The sequence below is a fragment of the Ranitomeya variabilis genome, chromosome 1 (assembly GCF_051348905.1).
Source record: "Ranitomeya variabilis isolate aRanVar5 chromosome 1, aRanVar5.hap1, whole genome shotgun sequence".
In the NCBI taxonomy this organism is placed as follows: domain Eukaryota; kingdom Metazoa; phylum Chordata; class Amphibia; order Anura; family Dendrobatidae; genus Ranitomeya; species Ranitomeya variabilis.
In genome coordinates, this window is record NC_135232.1 from 979,116,006 (window position 1) to 979,136,897 (window position 20,892).

General features: G+C 43.1%; 1 protein-coding gene across 3 annotated transcripts in view; it reads left to right on the forward strand.

Annotated features, from left to right (window-relative positions):
* Nucleotides 1-20,892, forward strand: part of GLRB (glycine receptor beta) — a 159,100-nt gene that overhangs the window by 44,946 nt on the left and 93,262 nt on the right. For all 3 annotated transcript variants that reach the window (XR_013219997.1, XM_077279400.1, XM_077279401.1), the window contains exons 2-3: nucleotides 1,118-1,268; nucleotides 17,106-17,212. Coding sequence is in view for 2 of the 3 variants with exons in the window: in XM_077279400.1 (XP_077135515.1) it covers nucleotides 1,147-1,268; nucleotides 17,106-17,212 (229 nt within the window). In the remaining variant the exon portion in view is untranslated. The remainder of the gene's footprint in view (nucleotides 1-1,117; nucleotides 1,269-17,105; nucleotides 17,213-20,892) is intronic.

Below are 20,892 nucleotides of genomic sequence, written 5' to 3' on the forward strand. Positions count from 1 at the left end.
ACACCAAGATTTAATGCTGGGTCAACTATTCAACTTATTTATTAATGATAGTATTAAGTATTTCTATCTCTTCTATTTTTGCAAATGACACCAAACAGTTCAGCTGACGTGGACAAACTAAGTGTTTGAACCTCATCTGTCAAGTGGATGCCCAATGTGGATCAGCATAGTTATGTATCTGAGTATGAATATATTCTATAGGAAGTAAAACTAGGAGAGTCGCTTGCACCAAAGGATGTAGGCATGCTTGTAGATAAGACTAAATAATCGGCAATGTCAATCAGCAGCTTCTTAGACCATCAGGATATCGTCATGTATCAGAAGAGGCATGGATTCATAGGACAGGGGCATACAGTATAACGCTGCTACTTTACAAAGCGTTTGTGCAGCTTCATTTGGAATATGCAGTTCACTTCTGGGCAAACATGTCCGGCATTAGAAAAGGTTCAAAAATACAAAATTGATAAGGGGCATAGAGGAGCTTAATTATTAGGAAAGATTATGCAGAATTATATTTAGCCTTGAGAATAAACCTCTAACATGGGTAACCTGTAGAAGTAAATGGGTTGTAATAAAAATATATATATTTTTTTTATTACAACCCATTTACTTCTACTCTCTTTACATATGTGTAAACTTATTCTGAATGTTGATAGACAATCCGGGTCAGGTGGTAAAACTTGCTCTTTAGGGCCTGTTTTGTGCCTTATGGTTGTACCTACACCCCTTCCCTTTATCCTCTTCCATCCCATGTTTGGATTTGATGTACTTGTGTAATTTTTCAGCCCTACTTTGTAACTATGTAACATCCTCAGTAATCCCTAACAGCAGACTGCTATTGGAGGAGGCTGATGGAGTGGTCTGGACTGGTCACTGCTCCTCCACCAGCTGTTATTCTGTGGACAGAAGTACAGATCACTTTGTGATTAAGTTACACTAACTATAAAGTGGACGATCCTGTTTAATTTTCCATACATGACTCCATAAAGGGTGACCCTAAGTAGCATTATGTCCTGCTGGGTGAAGGTCCCACCTTCTGTTTTGTGCACTTATCTCCTGTAAGCAGAGCGTCCTGCCTTCACTATTTTATAGACTAATAAGCTGTTTTCTTTTACAGGTCTGTTGCTGTGAAGTTAATGTATCGAGATGAAGTTCATTCTGGGGATTTTGGCTTTTCTCGTATTTTCCTTATGGTTGGATGGAGTGCATTCTAAAGAGAAGTCCTCAAAGAAGGGAAAGGGGAAGAAGAAGCAGTATCTCTGCCCATCGTATGTCACTTTTTACTCTGTAATATTAATGAACATGTATTTTTAATTACTGCAGTTGAAGTTTTGAATTTATCAAAGTTGAAGGAAGTCAAAGAAATGTGTGATTAAACGCTCTTTATTTTACTGAAAGTAACTTTTTTATTTGTTGAAAGGAGAATGCGTGTATGTATGTATATGTGTATATATATATATATATATATATATATATATATATATATATATATATATATATATAATGTGTATATATATATATATATATATATATGTGTATGTGTATATATATATATATATATATATATATATATATATATATATATACACACATACATACATACATACATACATACATACATACATACATACATACATACATACATACATGCACACTCACGCTCACACTCACTCCACTGCAGCATTCTTCCAGCAATGCCAGAGTCCACGGTGTGTGATGAAGCATTGACTGCAGCGGTCAATTGAAAACCATCTCTGGCCGCTGATCGGCTGCAGATTATCCATATTCCATCAGAGTGGACTTCCACTGTGATGGAATGGTAAAAACTGCAGCTGCTCAGTAGTGGCTTATTGGCTGCAGCGGTCCTCAACTTATTTTATTGCCTTAAAGCATTGCAACATTGAAATGAAATCAGTAGTTGTGTATTTTATTTTTCAGTAAAGCCGTCATGTGAATAAGATATTTTTTTTTCTAAAATGCAGGTCCAGGCAGGAGTTGGTGCATGAGGAATCTGTGTACTTGATCATGTGGTCATAGTTGGCTTTTTAAGACGTTTAAGCAATGTTTTGAGGTTGAAGACTTCTAGAAAGGAATGAATATGACCCCATCACGAATCTCGCTGATTTGCTTGTATAACATTGTTTTTGCAGGTGGCTCATTCTCGTGATTGACATTAGATCTGTGTTTGCCCACCTAGATGATAGGAGTTGATATGGGAATACTTAGCTCATGGACCAAACTTTGCTTTAGGTCGCTCCTAGACTGCTGTATAAATTGAAGTGAGATCTGAACACAGTGCACGGACTGGCCGGCAGCTCTCCTGACCCAAGCGTGACAGCTTCATGTATTTCTATGCAACTGTAACGCTCAGGTCGTGAGAACCGCCAGTCAGTCTGTGCACTACGTTCCGATCTCCCTCTGATTTATACATCTGTCCGACTCCGCTTCCTACTTTGATTCTTTTAGCCTGACTACCAAAGTCAGCAATATTTCCATTGCTTCATTATGATAGACAACAACAAAGAGAAGAGAGGGCCATTATATAGACAAATTGAGAAAGTGCTTGTCCAAATAAGCATGCTCGATTGATGAATTCAGTGCTGTCCAACATAAATGACTGAAGTTTCTTAATTCAATATGGAAAGGTACCCACAAGCATTAGATGTAAGTGGGGCGAATCTGATAGTTCTACTGGGATTAGGTGAATAATGTGCATGGAGGTGTTCTGACTCCCTAGATGGCATCAGTCACAAGATGGAAGAATGAATTCTGTTAGATATCAACATCAATAATCCTTTGTTCTCTTCTTGGGATAACTTGCTGCCATATCTGTTCTTGGCCATGTGTGCATGTCTGTGGAGGAATTTAGAGGAATACTTGTTGGCCGAGAGTGTTTGCCCAACCGCTTGGCATATTGTACTAGCTAATGAACCCTTGCTATGCTCGGGTGGCAAGGTATTTATTGGTACACTTCAGCGAATTCGCATATACCATGTTTTCAATAAAATGTCACCGGAGATTGCGGTATGCACACTTACTGACTCTGACACCAAGTATATTCCTAATACGGTCCCTTAAGGAAGGGTCTTTAGTACTCCCACTACATGTTTAACCTCCCCGCACAGAGTGGAAAGGTAAGCTCCACTGTCAGATACTCCCGGAATTCGCCGTGTATACAAACAACTCCGACTTTCTCCCTAGGGAGATTATTGACCAATGGACGAGTGTCACTAGGCTCTCTTGAGCCCAAGAGAGCCTCAGCCCGGTAATCTTTGATGCCCACCTGGCACAGATGGGGTTCACCAGCTGGACTGACGGTGTCCGCGATGTGGACTGTCTGAGCATACATCTGCAACCCGTGAGTAAACCTGCAGTAAGGGAGCAGTTGGCAGCCACATGTCCTGGTCCTTGCACCGTCAGCACCTGATAGTGGTGGCACCACTAGTCCATGAGACTGGTTTAGGGGTATCTGGTCTCCTGCCACCCTTACTCCGAGGTACCCTCTCAGTATGGACTCTGTTCTGACAGATGCCAGCAAAGGTTTGTGTCCCTTTTCCAGGCTCCTGGGCGTGCAGGGGGCGGCATGATTCACACAGTGGAGCAGAGTCTTGTACAAAGTCCTGGGTGGCTATATAGCTCTCAGTCAGGCTAACCACCTGATCTAGGTTGCTCGGGTCCCCACCCAGCGCTGTATGGCTACTGGTAAAGTTCACGCCAATGACCAACTACTACCCTCTATACCATTTGGCCTGGGCTCAAGGTCTCAGGCTGGAACCATTTTTTGACTAACTGTAACAAGTCATACACCAGAGACCTAGCAAGTCGGGACTCCACAAAAGACCAGTCGTACACTTGTTGTGCCCGTACATAAGTATTAACCCCCTTATCAGGCAAGGATCTCACCTTTCTGTTTTCCATAGTTTTGTACGTCTCCCATCAGGAAGTGAGCCCTCACTTCAGCCCAATGAGAAATTGGCAAGCTCTCCTGCTCTGCTGTGTGTCAAACACTGTGAGAAAATCTTCCATGTTGTCCTCTAGACTCCGCTTCCCCAGTTGTGACCTGACTTAGTCCTGGGCCTCAGGACGAACTGGGGTCGGCGGTGGGGGATGTCTCTCGCAGGGCCGCAAGCTGTTGCAGTATCGGGTTGTTAGTTTGCTGATGCTGGTATAACTCCTGCTGATGCTGTTTCCCGTGAAACTGTAGCTGCTGCTGTTGGGTGAGGACAAATTGCTTCAGTAGCTCCATTTTGACCATGGGCCCGACTTGTATTTTTGCAGGCTTAATCACCGATATGCAGCTTTCTTTGGGGTATGCCTTAGTTCATATTGCTTGCATTCTCCACCATATGTAAGGCAGCAGCTTTCTTACCCGTGCGATAATGAAGCCCAAGGAAGTTCTACTTAAACTGGTTCGCAGCCAGAACGTCCGTATCCGTTCATTGCCGTGGGTGACTGCACCACCCTACTACTCGTGAGTTTGTAAAACACTAAGGTGGAACAATATAAGGTCACCAACATAGTATTTAAACCCAGATAGGGTATATTCAGTACAGAAAAACTGGGACCAAGGGCAGGAACATATAGGACCACTGCCTAAATTAATCAACAACCAAAGGAAAAAGAAGCAGCATAAAGTCCAGATAAATATGTAAACAAACTTTATTAACAATTTATTACAGGTTTAAAATGAGCAGAGGGAAGTGGTCCCCGTGCTGTACTCAGCACGCACCTACAGAAACAGGGGGTATGTGCCTGTAGTATATATATGCCCACATTATAGCCAAGGCTAGTATAGCAGAAAATTAAAGTGACTGTGCATAGGATTCAAAGAAGCCTGCATTGGACACACAGGTCCATAAGATTAGCTGACAAGCATATTTCATACTAAGTATATAATACTATACATACCAGGTAATGTGGAAACAAGTCACGGCGTGGATTGGCACTTCACCCCTGTATCCCCCGACGCACGTTTCGGCTATCGCCTTTCTCAAGGTTGCTTACTCGTGAGTTTGGCAGTGGCCCTGCTTTCTCTGGCATGGGGCTGTGTTCAATCTCACATAGACCTGTCTTACAAAGAGCTCGAGCTCTGATGTTTGCAAACCAAAAACCTTAACTGAAGGTTTAAATGAGAATCATGGACAAGGGCCACTCCCAAGACCCAGAGTGGAGGGAGAGATCCATCCCACTATCGTACAGATCTCTCCAAAAATAAAAGCCCATGTCAGATTTTCTAAAATCTGACTTGGTCAAATAGTTTGACCAAATCCACACTTTTATTTTGCATTGTAAGCACAGTTATAGCTGTAATTACAATGCTCTGCAGCAGGTTAAGTATGCTTCTATGACCCTCATAGGGGACGCAACGACCCTCGTATATGCTTCCCCTCACTGCCTCACAGATCACCATAAAATGTTAACAAACTCGTAATCTATGTAGAAAAACATAAACAGCACTCCAGAGCAAATGGATGAGGTGCTGGAGTAGGGGTCCAATCAGATAAATGCTGTGTAGTTGAGGTGGAATGAGAGACGTCAAATGCTCAGTGGGATAGAGGGTAAAGGTACCGTCACACTAAACGACTTTATAACGATATCGCTAGCGATCCGTGACGTTGCAGCGTCCTCGCTAGCGATATCGTTTAGTTTGACACGCAGCAGCGATCAGGATCCTGCTGTGATGTCGCTGGTCGCTGAATAAAGTCCAGAACTTTATTTGGTCGTTTGATCGCTGTGTATCGTTGTGTTTGACACCAAATGCAACGATACCAGCGATATTTTACACTGGTAACCAGGGTAAACATCGGGTAACTAAGCGCGGGGCCGCGCTTAGTAACCCGATGTTTACCCTGGTTACCAGCGTAAAATGTAAAAAAAACAAACAGCACATACTCACATTGCGTCCCCTGCAGTCTGCTTCCTCCTCTGACTCAGCGCCGCAAAGTGAAAGTGAAAGCAGCACAGCGGTGACGTCACCGCTCTGCTCTCACTGTACGGCGCTCAGTCAGTCAGGAAGTGGACGCAGGGGGACGTGAATGTAAGTATGTGCTGTTTGTTTTTTTTACATTTTACGCTGGTAACCAGGGTAAACATCGGGTTACTAAGCGCGGCCCTGCGCTTAGTTACCCGATGTTTACCCTGGTTACCAGGGGACCTCGGCATCGTTGATCGCTGGAGAGCGGTCTGTGTGACAGCTCTCCAGCGATCAAACAGCGACGCTGCAGCGATCGGCATCGTTGTCGTTATCGCTGCAGCGTCGCTTAATGTGACGGTACCTTAAGTCTGTGCTGAGGTATGGTGCTTGAAAGTTAAGGTACCGTCACATTAAGCGACGCTGCAGCGATAACGACAACGATGCCGATCGCTGCAGCGTCGCTGTTTGATCGCTGGAGAGCTGTCACACAGACCGCTCTCCAGCGATCAACGATGCCGAGGTCCCCTGGTAACCAGGGTAAACATCGGGTAACTAAGCGCAGGGCCGCGCTTAGTAACCCGATGTTTACCCTGGTTACCAGCGTAAAATGTAAAAAAAACAAACAGCACATACTTACATTCACGTCCCCCTGCGTCCACTTCCTGACTGACTGAGCGCCGTACAGTGAGAGCAGAGCGGTGACGTCACCGCTGTGCTGCTTTCACTTTCACTTTGCGGCGCTGAGTCAGAGGAGGAAGCAGACTGCAGGGGACGCAATGTGAGTATGTGCTGTTTGTTTTTTTTACATTTTACGCTGGTAACCAGGGTAAACATCGGGTTACTAAGCGCGGCCCCGCGCTTAGTTACCCGATGTTTACCCTGGTTACCAGTGTAAAATATCGCTGGTATCGTTGCATTTGGTGTCAAACACAACGATACACAGCGATCAAACGACCAAATAAAGTTCTGGACTTTATTCAGCGACCAGCGACATCACAGCAGGATCCTGATCGCTGCTGCGTGTCAAACTAAACGATATCGCTAGCGAGGACGCTGCAACGTCACGGATCGCTAGCGATATCGTTATAAAGTCGTTTAGTGTGACGGTACCTTTACTGTTGGGAAGAACTTTCAGCCACTATACCTCAGCACATACTAACCCTTACCATTGTCAGTACGTATAAGTGTGTATCCCATTAAATATTTGACTACTCTCATTCCACCTCAATTACACAGCATTTATCTGATGAAGGTCCATGCAGACCGAAACATTATCTACTAGCTGTTGATGTATAGACTGATCCACTGTAAATAAATTCACTTTGTTTTGCTACACATCTGTGTGAGTGCCGAGTTTCACTACTGAAACTCGTAATCTAATGCTCTTTACTTCGGAGGACCAAAGTTCATGACTCTATTAAGGCTGAGACAGTTGTGTAGTATACTATGGATTCTGACCAGAAAAATGAAGAAGAGTACAAAGTTGCATGCTTTGGATTACGTTTGACGCCAGTACATTCGAATTCCATTTTTCGGGGCATCAGGCTGAAACCTTATGACAGCCACAAATGTGGGTTCAGACTTTTTCAGAACCCAGCCTGACTCCGATTCTAGTAAAGGATACTTATTCATGACCCTTACTTCTCAGTATAAAGAAATGGCTGCCTATTTCCTGCAGCACGATCTGAGCTCTTGAATCTTTCCTATGCGTTCTGTGGAGTCCTCCATTTTCAGGAGCCATACCCGTCTGCCTCTGACGGCTTACTGCCTATGCACAGTATAAGGAGATAATGGCTTATTTTCTGAATTCTTAACATTTATTTTTCCCAGGTCAAGCAACTTTCCACTTAGTAAGTTACAGATGCCCTGCAAGCACTAAAGAGCAACCCTTCACCAGCTAATCAGCCCCTTTAAGTAGACCTGGAGTATTGTATGCCACACGTTGGGCCTTCTGAGACAAATGGCAAAGGGGCTACTGAGCTCACTCCTGGCATATTGATTGACAGTTCATGGAGCCACCTAGTATTGATAGAAAATCCTACATACTGTATATGGTGATGGTTCCTTTTTGATGCTCATTGTCGTTGATTGCATCACAAAATCATTTAGTAAGTCTTTACTTCCAGCAGATGATTCTCCTGTGGCTCGACCTTATGATAGCACGTGTATTGGGCTTACTTTCCCCTGCTGCACAGTAACACTTCGTGCTGATCCTTTGCCAAGAGCGGAATAAATGGACAAGCATGAAAGATGTGTGTGATTAAATAGTTTTTGCTTTAATGTCTTTTGCAGTACAGCCCTGGTTCTCCTAGTGTTTTGCTGAACAAAGCCTCAGAGCCCGTATTGATTCTTATGGAACGGTCCTTTCTTACTGCACATTTCAGGCTGGTCCGGCAACAATGCAGCTCTGTGGTTTCTTGTGTTGGTGCCAACTCTATAGAAGTAGTCATGTTTGCTTTACACCAGAAACCTGCTGTGCATGAAGAAATTCCCTGCAGGTGACCATCTTTCCATGGATCAGTGGGCTGGCAATGCTTCTGAAGCATGCAAATCTAATTAGGGCTTAGGAAACTAATTGGCTATGAGCGCAGTCTCCTTAAATATGACAATTATACTTCAGTGTATTTCTGCTCAGGATTACCGAATGTACGAAGATGAAGAATTGTTCTCCATTTATCAGACACCACATGCATTACCAGCTCACTGCTTCTTACATCTACCGTAATTTGTCCAGAAATAAAATATGCTCTTGGATCTAAAATAGATCACAGGTATGTATAGCAGAGCCCTACGCATGGATATTATGGTCTATAAGCATTTGTTTTAGGGGAGAATGCCTCTGTACATAAGGAGTCTGATGGATTATGCCTTCATTCATTACGCTAGGTACATCAGCCCTAAGTAGAATCCAATCCTAAAGAATAGCAAGGTGTCCAGTCTGTACTTCAGTGCTGCACCCCACCCTACATCTCACTCATAATAATAATAATAATAATAATAATAATCTATATATAGCGCCAACATATTCCGCAGCGCTTTACAGTTTATCAGTTTCAAACACAACAGCCATAAGTAACAACGTTAGCAATACAATAATTAAAGCAAAATAAGACGACCCTGCTCGTGAGAGCTTACAATCTACAATGAGGTGGGGGAGATATAAAGTACAGGTGTGTATTTACAATGATGTAATTACAATGATGGTCCAGCCATCTTCAGGGAGTGGGGGGTAGACGGGGGTAGTGAATGGGATACACACACACACACACACAAATATAAAATGACTTTGATTAGGGAACTTGATAGGCCGCTCTGAACAAATGTGTTTTGAGGGAGCGCCTAAAATTATGCAAATTGTGGATGGTCCTAATATCTTGGGGTAGAGCATTCCAGAGCATTGGCGCAGCACAGGAGAAGTCTTGGAGTCGGGAGTGGGAGGTACGGATTAGTGCAAAGGTTAGTCGAAAGTCATTTGCAGAGCGCAGTGGTCGGTTAGGCCGATGGACAGAAATGAGGGAGGAGATGTAAGGGGGTGCCGCACTGTGGAGATTTGTGGGTGAGAACAAGTACTTTAAATTGTATCCTATAATGAATGGGCAGCCAGTGTAACGACTGGCGAAGAGCGGACACGTCTGAATACCCATTAGCTAGATGGACAACCCTGGCTCCTGCATTAAGGATAGACTGGAGATGGGAAAGTAAAGTGAGAGGGAGGCCAATTAATAGAGAATTGCAGTCCAGGCGGGAGTGGATTAGGGCGACAGTGAGGGGTTTTGTTGTTTCTATAGTGAGAAAAGGGCAGATTCTAGAGATGTTCTTTAGGTGTAAGCGGCAAGAGATTGTATATGGGAGGTGAAGGAGAGATCGGTGTAGAATATAACACCCAGACCGCGCGCCTGCTGCCGGGGTGTTGTTATGGTGCCCCCCTCAGAGAGGGAAATGTCAGATTTAGAGAGGTTGGTAGACGGCGGGAGCAGAAGAAGTTCAGTTTTGGAGAGGTTGAGTTTCAGATAGAGAGCGGACATGATGTTGGAGACTGCGGACAGACAGTTACTGGCGTTCTGTAGTACAGTGGGGGTAAGGTCAGGGATGACGTGTATAGTTGTGTCATCAGTGTAAAGATTGTACTGAAAGCCAAATCTGCTGATGGTCTGTCCGATTGGGGCCGTGTAGAGAGAGAAGAGAAGGGGGCCAAGGACTGAGCCCTGAGGTGCCCCGACAGTGAGAGGAAGAGGAGACGAAGTGGAGCCTGAGAACAGAACACTGAAGGAGCTGTCAGAAAGGTAGGAAGAGAACCAGGAGAGAGTAGTGTCCTTAATGCCTAGTGACTGGAGCCTAGAGAGTAGGAGACGGTGGTCAACAGTGTTGAAAGCTTATCACTGTCGCCAATCCTACCCATGGTCTACGGTTTTACCTCATTCAGGCTTCTGTTTTGTTTATTTTCTAGCATTTTTGAGTACTTGAAAAAAAAATTACTTTTGTATCATTGTACTGGATCCGATTATCATCTATTTCTAGTCTTTGGTGTCAACTTTTACCATCATTCTGGCTTGTTTTTTTTCTTATATGGAAACAAATACAACTAAAATTCTAAGCTCTCCCTTCCCATTAAACAATGAAAAACGGACAGAACTTGGATGACACACAGATGGCAAACAAGGGGACAAAAATGTTAAAGTCTGACACAGTGTGATGATCCCACAGCTCCCTCCCCTCACAGTCCAATATCCCCACAGCACATTCCTCACACAAATTCCAGCCCCCAAAATACATTTCACCACGCATCGGTATTTCCCCACAGCCCCCCAAACTTTATTATGCTCCCACAGTCCTCCCCTCTACAGGTATGATGCCTCCGCAGTCCCCTCTACAGTTTGATACCTCTACAGTTCCCTATACAGTATTATGCCTCCACAGTCCCCTCTATAGTATGATGCTTCCACAATCACCTCTATAATATGATGCCTCCGCAGTCCACTCTACAGTTTGATACCTCTACAGTTCCCTATACAGTATTATGCCTCCACAGTCCCCTCTATAGTATGATGCCTCCACAATCACCTCTATAGTATGATGCCCCCACAGTCCCCTCTACAGTTTGATACCTCTACAGTTCCCTATACAGTATTATGCCTCCACAATCACCTCTATAGTATGATGCCTCCACAGTCCCCTCTATAGTATGATGCCTCCACAGTCCCCTCTATAGTATGATGCCTCCACAATCACCTCTATAGTATGATGCCTCCACAGTCCCCTCTATAGTATGATGCCTCCACAGTCCCCTCTATAGTATGATGCCTCCACAGTCCCCTCTATAGTATGATGCCTCCGCAGTCCCCTCTACAGTTTGATACCTCCACAGTTCCCTATACAGTATTATGCCTCCACAATCACCTCTATAGTATGATGCCTCCCCAGTCCCCTCTATAGTATGATACCTCTACAGTTCCCTATACAGTATTATGCCTCCACAATCACCTCTATAGTATGATGCCTCCACAATCACCTCTATAGTATGATGCCCCCACAGTCCCCTCTACAGTTTGATACCTCTACAGTTCTCTATACAGTATTATGCCTCCACAATCACCTCTATAGTATGATGCCTCCACAGTCCCCTCTATAGTATGATGCCTCCACAGTCCCCTCTATAGTATGATGCCTCCGCATTGTGTGAACGCATAAGACTAAGTTGTATCACACATTCATCCTACTTGCCAGTCACATCCCTGCTGCTGCCAGTCTAGGTAGTGTCTGAAAACCTGCCAAGTCGTCTGATCAGATGATCTAAAGGTCTTTGTATTACCTTTAGGCTACATGCCCACGATTGGGAATAGTTGCGTTTTGGATGCAGTGCATTTTCGTTGTGTCCAAAACGCTACCTTCTAATTACCACACTTGTTTGTTAGTACATGCGGATTTACCGCACGTACTGACATTGTGTCAAAATCCGCAGTGGAGACGCTATCTCTGCTACAGAAATTGACATGCCGAGGCTCATGAGCGCACACCGCAGATACGTGTACTCAGCATTAAATAGAAGCACAGTGGTTGGGATTTCTATAAATCCAGTCAACTGTGCTTGTAATGTAATGTAGAACGCAGCGTTTTGGCCGCAGCGAAAAAACACTGCATCCAAAACGTTGATATTCCTGATCTAGGCACGTACCCGAAGATACTCCGAAGAAGAAGAATGTAAAAAATAAAACAACATCTTGGCATGCTACTTTAAGCATGTCTTACAATCGCATAGGCCCCAATTCAACAAAATGTTTTATGCCAGAAAAGTCACAATATTTTTGTGCAACATGAAGTTGTGCAGAAATGTTGTGACTTTTGGCACTTCCATGCCAGGTCTGTACATCTCTGCCACAAAGAGTGCAGCTGGGGAGGAGTCGGGGCAGGGTCTCTCCATCAGTCAGCATCAAAAGTGGCGGTGTTTCTTCCGCCAGGAAAGGGTAATGTTTTTGGTGAGGCACACTGAGACACACTACTGATAGGCTGAACTCATTAAATGGTGCGTGCTCTTAATGAATTCTGAGAATCTTATTCCTGTGTTGTTTGTGAAATGCCAGGCTTAATGATTCGGGGCCATATTATTATTTGCGGCGTTAGCTATTTTAATGTGCCTCTTCTTTTTACTCCTCTACTTTGACCGACTGGCGGACAGTCCTTTCAGCCAACTCTGCCATACATAGGACCACTTGTCAGCCAAGCGCTCCTGTGTTTTCTGAGAAGCGACCAGCTGACATCTGTTGGCGGCTTATCTCAGGGAGAACAATGTGGTCAGCAGTCCGAAATAGGACATGAGGGATCAATATCTCTGCGGCACCCCACATTAGTGTCCGATATTGGTGGATTCGGCTGACCTTGGCTTAATGTATAGATGGGGAGGGTGGGCTTTATAAAGATCAAACTTTTTTTTTTACATTTTTGTATTATCCCCTAATTTGCGGACCAGACAAGTAAATGAGATTTCTAAAATTTCATTCTGACTGAGTTTTTTTTTTTTTGACTTGCTAGACATATTTTTGGAAATCCGCAGCATGTCATTTCTTTCAGCATTTTCACCCATACAAAGTAATGGAAAATATGGGCATATTGTACACATTGTTTCTGTCAGCACTATGGATTTTAGTGCAGAAAAAATGTCAGCAAAAACGCTGCATGTGAATGTACCCGAAGGTTCTGTTCCCCCAATTTAGTTTTTGTGAGTTTTTTTATGTTGCTTGTTTTTGCTAGCATTTCTGCACCTATTGTGGTAATTGGGTTACTCGCTTTCTTCATCATTGCATTTTTGAGTTTGTGGTTTTTTTTCACATGTGTTTATCGCATTTTTTCATGTTTTAAGTTAAGTTGCTTTGTTTTTTATACTTACTGGTGTTTAGCTTTGATATAACTTTACTAAACATGTGCACTTTACATGTATTTTTAGCGCCTTCCCACCACAGAAACGCAATAAAAAATGCACTTTTTTTTAACCTGTGGATTTTCTGCATCTAATGCAATTCTGTGGAAAAATCTGCACATACAGTAGCTCAATTTTACCCGCAACACAAATTGACATGTTGCAGATTTTGCAGACGCGCCTCAGGTCAGTTCACCAAAAAACTGAGTGAGATTTCTATAAATCAGTATGGAGCTGCATTTTTTTTTTTACGTAGTAAACCTATTCATTCATTGTGAGAATTTCACCTTACTGGGAAGGTGGCACTTCTGCTATTGGATTTTAAATATTATTCCAAAACCGTGTCCACAATAATTACCTTGGCGTTACCAGGATGTTACCCTATACAGTATATCTTGTGTATCTAATTGTCTATATAAGCATGTGAATGAGCCCTTTTAGGGTGCAGAACTAACATCAAAAAGCGGAAAAGAGCATATGTTGGTCTAAGTGCGATGTATAGGTGTGCATTCACACTGTGGCCATTAACAGACAGAATCGAAGATAAAAACAAAATAAGCAAATACCCTGTAATAAGTAAATGAATAGTAATGGTACCTGCATTGCACTTATACTGATATTTATGACGGGTGACTGCAGAGTTGGGATCAGGTTGTGTTCTGCCCCTATGTATTTGGACGTTTGCTGACACATGAGGTGAACTACAAGAGTTGGGTACTGTCCTAATTGGGTCACCTTGTCGTGGTTGGACAGCCTTTATTCTTTTTTGATCAAAATAGTGTTAACTAGGAACCCAATGTTATTTACATGCACTATTACTATTCATATACTGATTACCAGGGTATTTACTCATTTTGTTTTTATCTATAATTGACATCCAGCAGTATTTGAACAGATAAAAGTGAAGAACAGCCTGGGGAAATGCAGTATTCTTATAGTGGTAGCACAGGTGATGATCATACATATTACACATGGCTGACTTGTAGCTTGCTTTATGGCATGCCGTGATCTGGTAAGAGGGTGGTAGGTGACCATTTCCACCACTGCCCCTTCCAGCCTTTCACTAGTAGTGTAGAAGCGCTTATAACTGTATGAGCATGTCTTCTGCTGATCAGCTTCATCATTACCATAGCAGCTATTTTGTGACCACATTTGTCTATCAGTCTTTTAGTTTGGTTCTTTGATCCTATGCACTTTATTATCCGGTATATTATTTAGTAACATGAATAATCCTGTGCTTTATCTACAGTGTCAAGCTCTTTTTCGTTACTGTGTGTATTTTGTTCCACAATTTAATTATATTTTTGTTCCACTTAGTAATTTTTTTTTTTTTAAGATATGTTCAAAAAGATTTCCAGAACCTGGCGAATCACCTCTTAAATGCCAGAATTCTTGGCACGTCTTCTGATTCGTTGGTCTGGAACATCCTCAACATCCATGAGAAAGGCTGCGCAATTTGCACACTGTGAGGATTCCACTTTTTTGGCAGTTTTTCTAGTCATCACAAGACCGTAAGTATGTGCTTTTTGGTCATGTGTCGATTTAGAAACGTTTCCAGAATCGTCTTGAGAAGCTAGTTTGCATGTGACTAAGTATGCAAATTCAGTATATGGGGTCACGTGAAGACTGCTCAAGCTGGTAAAAAAGTGGATTCCAATGCAAAATGTTCACTGTAGGGCCATGTTCACACATTCAGTGTTAGCCAAAGCCAGGAGTGGTTGATAAATACAGAAATGGTGACGTGTTTCTATTAGATTTTTTGTCTGCTTGTTCCACTCCTGGTTTTGGCTTACAAATACTGAACGTGTGAACGTGTCCCAAGGATTCTGCAGTCATAGTGACTAGAGAAAATAACGTGGAGCCTGGAAACCCCATCAGTGGTCACTCTGGTCCTCTGCTCTATTTTGACATAAAAGAACCAAACTTTTCATTCAGTCTTACTAACTGCTGTAAAGTTAACGGTGGGCTGTCAGCCCCTTCAAATACTCTTCATTTTTCCCTTGATCAGTGACCTAGCTGCATGTGTAGTGTAGAAATTGTGGTTGCCGCATTATAATTTCACAAACCTTTTATATAACATTAGATGGAGGACGGTAATGTCGCAATGCGGTCATGCTTTGCAGCGTTGAGAATCTCTTCCCCCCCCCCCCCATGTTCTCACCCACCTATCTACTCTTTCCCCATGTGTGGACTTCTCCCATCTGTGCTCTCTTTGTCCTGTCTACCCCATGTGCTCTCCCCCTTGTCTGATGTCTCTCTCCTTCATGTGCTGTGTTCTCCCCTCATGTGCTGTCCCGTTTGAGCTGTCTCACCCCTGTGTGCTTTCTCTCTCCCCCATCTGCTATCTTCTCCTCTCACGTCATCTCTTCTTTGACCTGTGTAATACTGGCATTACAGCATGAGATCGCAGAGAATACATTTTGTGAGGTAAAATATTGTTTAAAAACAGTCAGTGAAATATTTTACCTGACAAAATGAATCCTCTGATCTCCTGCTTTAATGTCAGTATTGTCTTTTGCTTCCTCCCCTGCCCAGGAGATGTGGTATGCTCCGTACACGGTCAGACACACAATTTTTAAAATGAACTTTCGTTTATGGGAAAACCCCTTTAATGTGACCGGCTTCCTCTGCCTGTAGACACGTCGCGCATCTGCCGCCGGGATCAGCAGAAGGATGTACTGCGCCTGCATGGAATTCACGCAGGCGCAGTAAATCAGACCGCCGTCATCTTTGTGCAGACAGATAGCGGTGGTCACATTAAAACTGTGCATGCGCTCCTCCTGTACAAAGATGGCGGCGGTCAGTGAATCATTCAGCTGATCCCGGCGGTGGCGTGTTCGCGACGGTGTTCCGCTGATGTTACCGCGCAAGAGGCTGCTTAGGATGTATACACTGTGTGTAGTGCGTACGGCGTTTACAGTGTGTGTGGTGCGACGGTATTCCGCTGGTGGTAGCGCGCGAGAGGCTGGTACCACCAGCAGTTTCCATATTGAGACACTCATCACTTGGGTGTCCCAATATGGCGGTCAGTGAACTTCCGCCGCTTGGAATTCTGGGATCTGGACGGAACAGGATGTGAATACATTACAAATTAAGGATATATTGAGATTATTATGTGTTAAATCGGTCATTTCTTTTGTTCTTTTTTTGGACGCGGCTTTATCTGGAAGCTGTCTGCCATGAACCTAGTCTCTGTGTTTCTTGCCTGCTGAGTCACGCCGCACATGACAGAAGTGTATGGTCCGCAAGATTTCTAGTCTTTTGGACCTGCCAGAAATAATTATTTATGGAAACACCACACATACTGAAGGCATTTGACATTGTTGTATTAAATCGTCAGTCAGGATAACTATATTCCTTGTTACATTGAATAATTAATTTCTACATGTAGTGTTCCTTTTGGGAAATGCGTTTTGTATACGGTGCAGATCCTCTGTGACCTCAGCGCCTCTTCCAATTATTCTTTTGTGTTGTAGAGTTGCATTTGATGTCTCTTGTGTTGACCACTATATCTTGCAGGCTATCTTGGGGTATATGCACACAGGGTTAGGGTATGCTGCAGATTTTCTGTCCAGTTGCACCTTACACGACCGGCATTCTCAATGAAATGCGCTCTCACCCACGTGCTGCCAAGAGATTGACCTGCGCTGCAGATTAGGTACCCCAGTATGTGAACTTATTCACTGCATTACAAAGGATGACTGCTGCGGACCATCTACCTATTTTGTATCCTATACAGTATATATACTGTACAGTAAATGTGATTTTTTTTCTCTACAGCCAACAATCTGCAGAAGACCTTGCAAGAGTTCCTGCGAACTCCACCAGCAACATATTGAATAGACTGTTGGTTAGCTACGACCCCAGGATAAGACCAAACTTCAAAGGTTTGTTCCAAGTTTTCATACAAAACTGTATGTGTTCGAGCTCTGAAATCTAGATTGTCATGAAATGTCCGTCTCTGTACAGCGCTAGAATACGTTGGTGCCATATGATCAACATTATTTTCCATGATATTTTATTTAATGTTGACTTATTTAAACTATTTTATCATTTTTATTGATTTGTCCATATCTAACTTGTGATTTTTCAGCAGAAACCAACAAGATTTGGTGAAATGTCCTGATCAAAATTAGTAGATGAAACAATGTCTGCTATAGTAATACCTTGGGGTTTCTTAAAGAGTTGTCCAGTGCTGAAATACATGGTGGACTTGAGTCCTCTGAAGGAGGTTATCTAGCAGCTCTTTGCCCTTAAAGAGGACCTTTCACGAGATTTGTTTTTTGTTTCAACTGTATGCCGTACAAAAAAGTGCACGACAGGGAACATGTTCGCCCTGTCGTCACCATTACATGTTGTAGGCCCTTCGGTGCATGCATCTGGACCCCGTTTTGTGGGGGATTTTGGACGTATGCCCCAACAGGGACAGAGGAAGCAATGTTCAAGCACCCACAGTTAGTAAAGAAGTCTGAAACAGAAGAGCCTCCCTCGCTGATTTCTATCTGATCTCGAGAACTATGATGCCCTGCAGTATCTCTTTTGAAGGGGCTTTAAAAGATTATTCAGTCACATTAAGACAATTTTCTGTATCTGTTGTAATCACTTAATAATGCCACCATAGCTAACAAGTAATTATCCTGTGAGCAGGATCACTAATCTTCCCCCTTGGCGGCACATGACGTGTATTTCTGTTATGGGTATATCACTTTATGATCTATGATGGATAGACACGTCGTGCTGATCACAAGTCTCAGCTTCTGTACTGGTGCGATCAGCAGCAGGATCCCGAGTGATACACACAATCCGGCTCCTGCTGTCACTGTTAACATTAGTGTTCTCACTGATCCAGCTGTGCCCCCCATTGTACGGCACTGTCACCAGGGACCGTGGCACAAGAGACATTGAAAAGGGGGAGATTGCTCCCTCTGTCAGCAGACTGCCACCCCTGCATTGCAATTGTGGGGTACTGACAGCTTACTACAACTTGACGTGCACTACAGCCTATCAAAAAATGCCAGAGGTGGGACCCGAGAGGCTACTACACCATTCCAAGTATTACTAATGCGTTTAAAAAAGGAAATAAGTAAAAATGCTTTCTCCAATATGCCAATTTTTTTCAATAAAAATAATTTAATTTGTAAAGAGAAAAAAAATTAAAAAGCCATGTTTAATGTAGCCGAGTCAGTAATGATACATACTATTACACTATAGTATGAACGCTGCAAAAAAATAAAATAAATTCCATAATTGCAATCTTTGTTTATCCTGCCTCACAACTAAACGGAGATCAAAAAGTTGTATGTATTCCAGAATGGAACAAATAAATACTACAGCTTGTTATGCAAAAGAATAATGGTGCGAAAATAAAAAAATTATTCTCCATAAAGTGATCTGAAAATTGGCTCTCCGAATATGACGAAACTAAAACAAATGATTTATTATTGAAGTGTCGTATTTATTGTGCAAAAGTGGTAAATGGAGTTGGCTTAATTCGATGTGCATGTTCCAGTCTTTGGCTGCCAGACAGGAACCTGCCAGCGTCCGTGGGCCTTCTTTAGATTGGACAACCTGTCTCACAAGTGACATTGCACCAGGGCGCCTACTCCAAGGAAGAGCCGCTTATGGCGTCAGGTAAGAGGCGGGTCTCCCGCTCCCATTTATTGGCTACAGACCACTGTCATGGCCGATAGACTGGGATGTGGGAATCCGCTCTAGAACTTAATCATAAATGAAACTATTCATTAGTTGTCTCCATAATCGTACTGACTCGCAGAATACAAATTTGGGCATAATTTGAATATTGTGAAAGTTAAAATCACAAATGATGAAAATCTTTCCTCCGCTGTGAAGATTTTATAAACATTAGTTAATAAGTAGTGATGAGCGAGCATGCTCGTGTGCTAATAGAGTATGTTCGGCCTGGTCGAGTCCCCGCAGCTGCATGTCTCTAAGCTGTTAGACAGCCACAACACATGCACCGATTTCCTGTTTGTTAGGCAATCTCCACGTGTTGTGGCTGTCTAACATCCTCGAGACATGCAGCCACGAGGACTCGAGTACGCCGAACATACTCTGCATGCTCGGAGAACACCTTATCAGAGCTCGCTCATAAGTTCAATGTACCCCAAAATGCTACCACTGACAACTACAAATCGGTCCTAAAGAAAACAAGACCTCAGACAGCTAAATTGATGGAAAAATAAAACTTGGCTCCAGAAATGTGACAAAAAAAGGATGTGTCCTAAAGGTCAAAATGGGCATACCCCTCCTCTCTCAAGATATTGCCTTCTATTTGCATCTGCCTGCTTTACCCCTCTATAATAACACACCGAGACCCTGCTCTGCTACTGACAGTGTGATCTGCTGTTCTCCAGAGCCTGTGAGTGAGGACATGGTAAAATGGGTCTGGATGTGTGACATCCTGTACTGGTGGAATAGGGGAGATACACATGTGGAAATGGATAGGCATTTGGTTATGTGAAGCCGCCATGCAGAGGCATTTGTGCTGCGCACAGTATTCAGGGCTTGATTCTGTTGCCCTTACTACTGTATATGTAGACGTGCTCTAGAAGGATTCTCCTCCTGCAGTTGTTGGTGCGGTCTTCACTACTGACTGTATAAATAGAACACAACACTCTTGATTGGTTTGGTGCTCCTTTACGGGTCCAACCCGTAATATGGTATATCGAGAGCTTGCACTCAAGTAATCAATGAGGAAGCGATTTTAATTGCAATCCACAGCTAACATAAGATGTTTTGGTCTCAGACCTTCCTCGGATATACGGATTGCCCAAGGAATAAAAGACACAGAAAGTGTTGGAGATTAGTATAACATTCATCACAGGGAAATTGAAGGAATATCACTATCAGTATGGTGCCTGACTGCAAGTATGTGATTTGCATACATACGTGCCAACAAAACATGCACGGCGTTGCTCAGTACTAGTGAATCGAGTGATGCCAGTCATGTCTAGTCAGAATGTGGCTGAAAGTATGCAAATTCCATACTTGCGGTCACAACTGCCTTGTACCGACAGAAGCAAATCCTGACAGTGCGCACTGTGCCCACTGTGAGTATTCAAAGCCTGGACAACCCCTTTTTAAGTTTTGAAAGAGAAAAATGATCACAAAATATATATTTTTATTTGGAAGTTGGCTTCTGGACACAGTGGACAGGAGAAATGTATCACAGAGGTGCATGTCCTCTGTGACAAACACAATGCTCTAGTACACATAGTACTAAGAGGGGTTAATCGGCCATTGTAGGTTGATTGGGAGCAGCTGAAGAGTTGGGAGATACTGCTCCCTGTTTTTTTCTCCTTAAGCGCGGTTTCTACCCCATTTGATTCTATTTATTACATATATGGGTGGGCACTACCTGGTCTGATTCCTGCAGTTAAGGAGTTTGGTGTTTTAGGGTGAGCGCCAGTGTTTACTGTGATTTTTAAATAGAAACTGTTCCTGTGATACCTCATATCGCTCTCAAGTGAGTAGTATTGTTACCATATAAATAAAGCTGTGTACTTATATCCTCCAAGTAAGCTCTGAGACTGCTAATGTAAGGAAG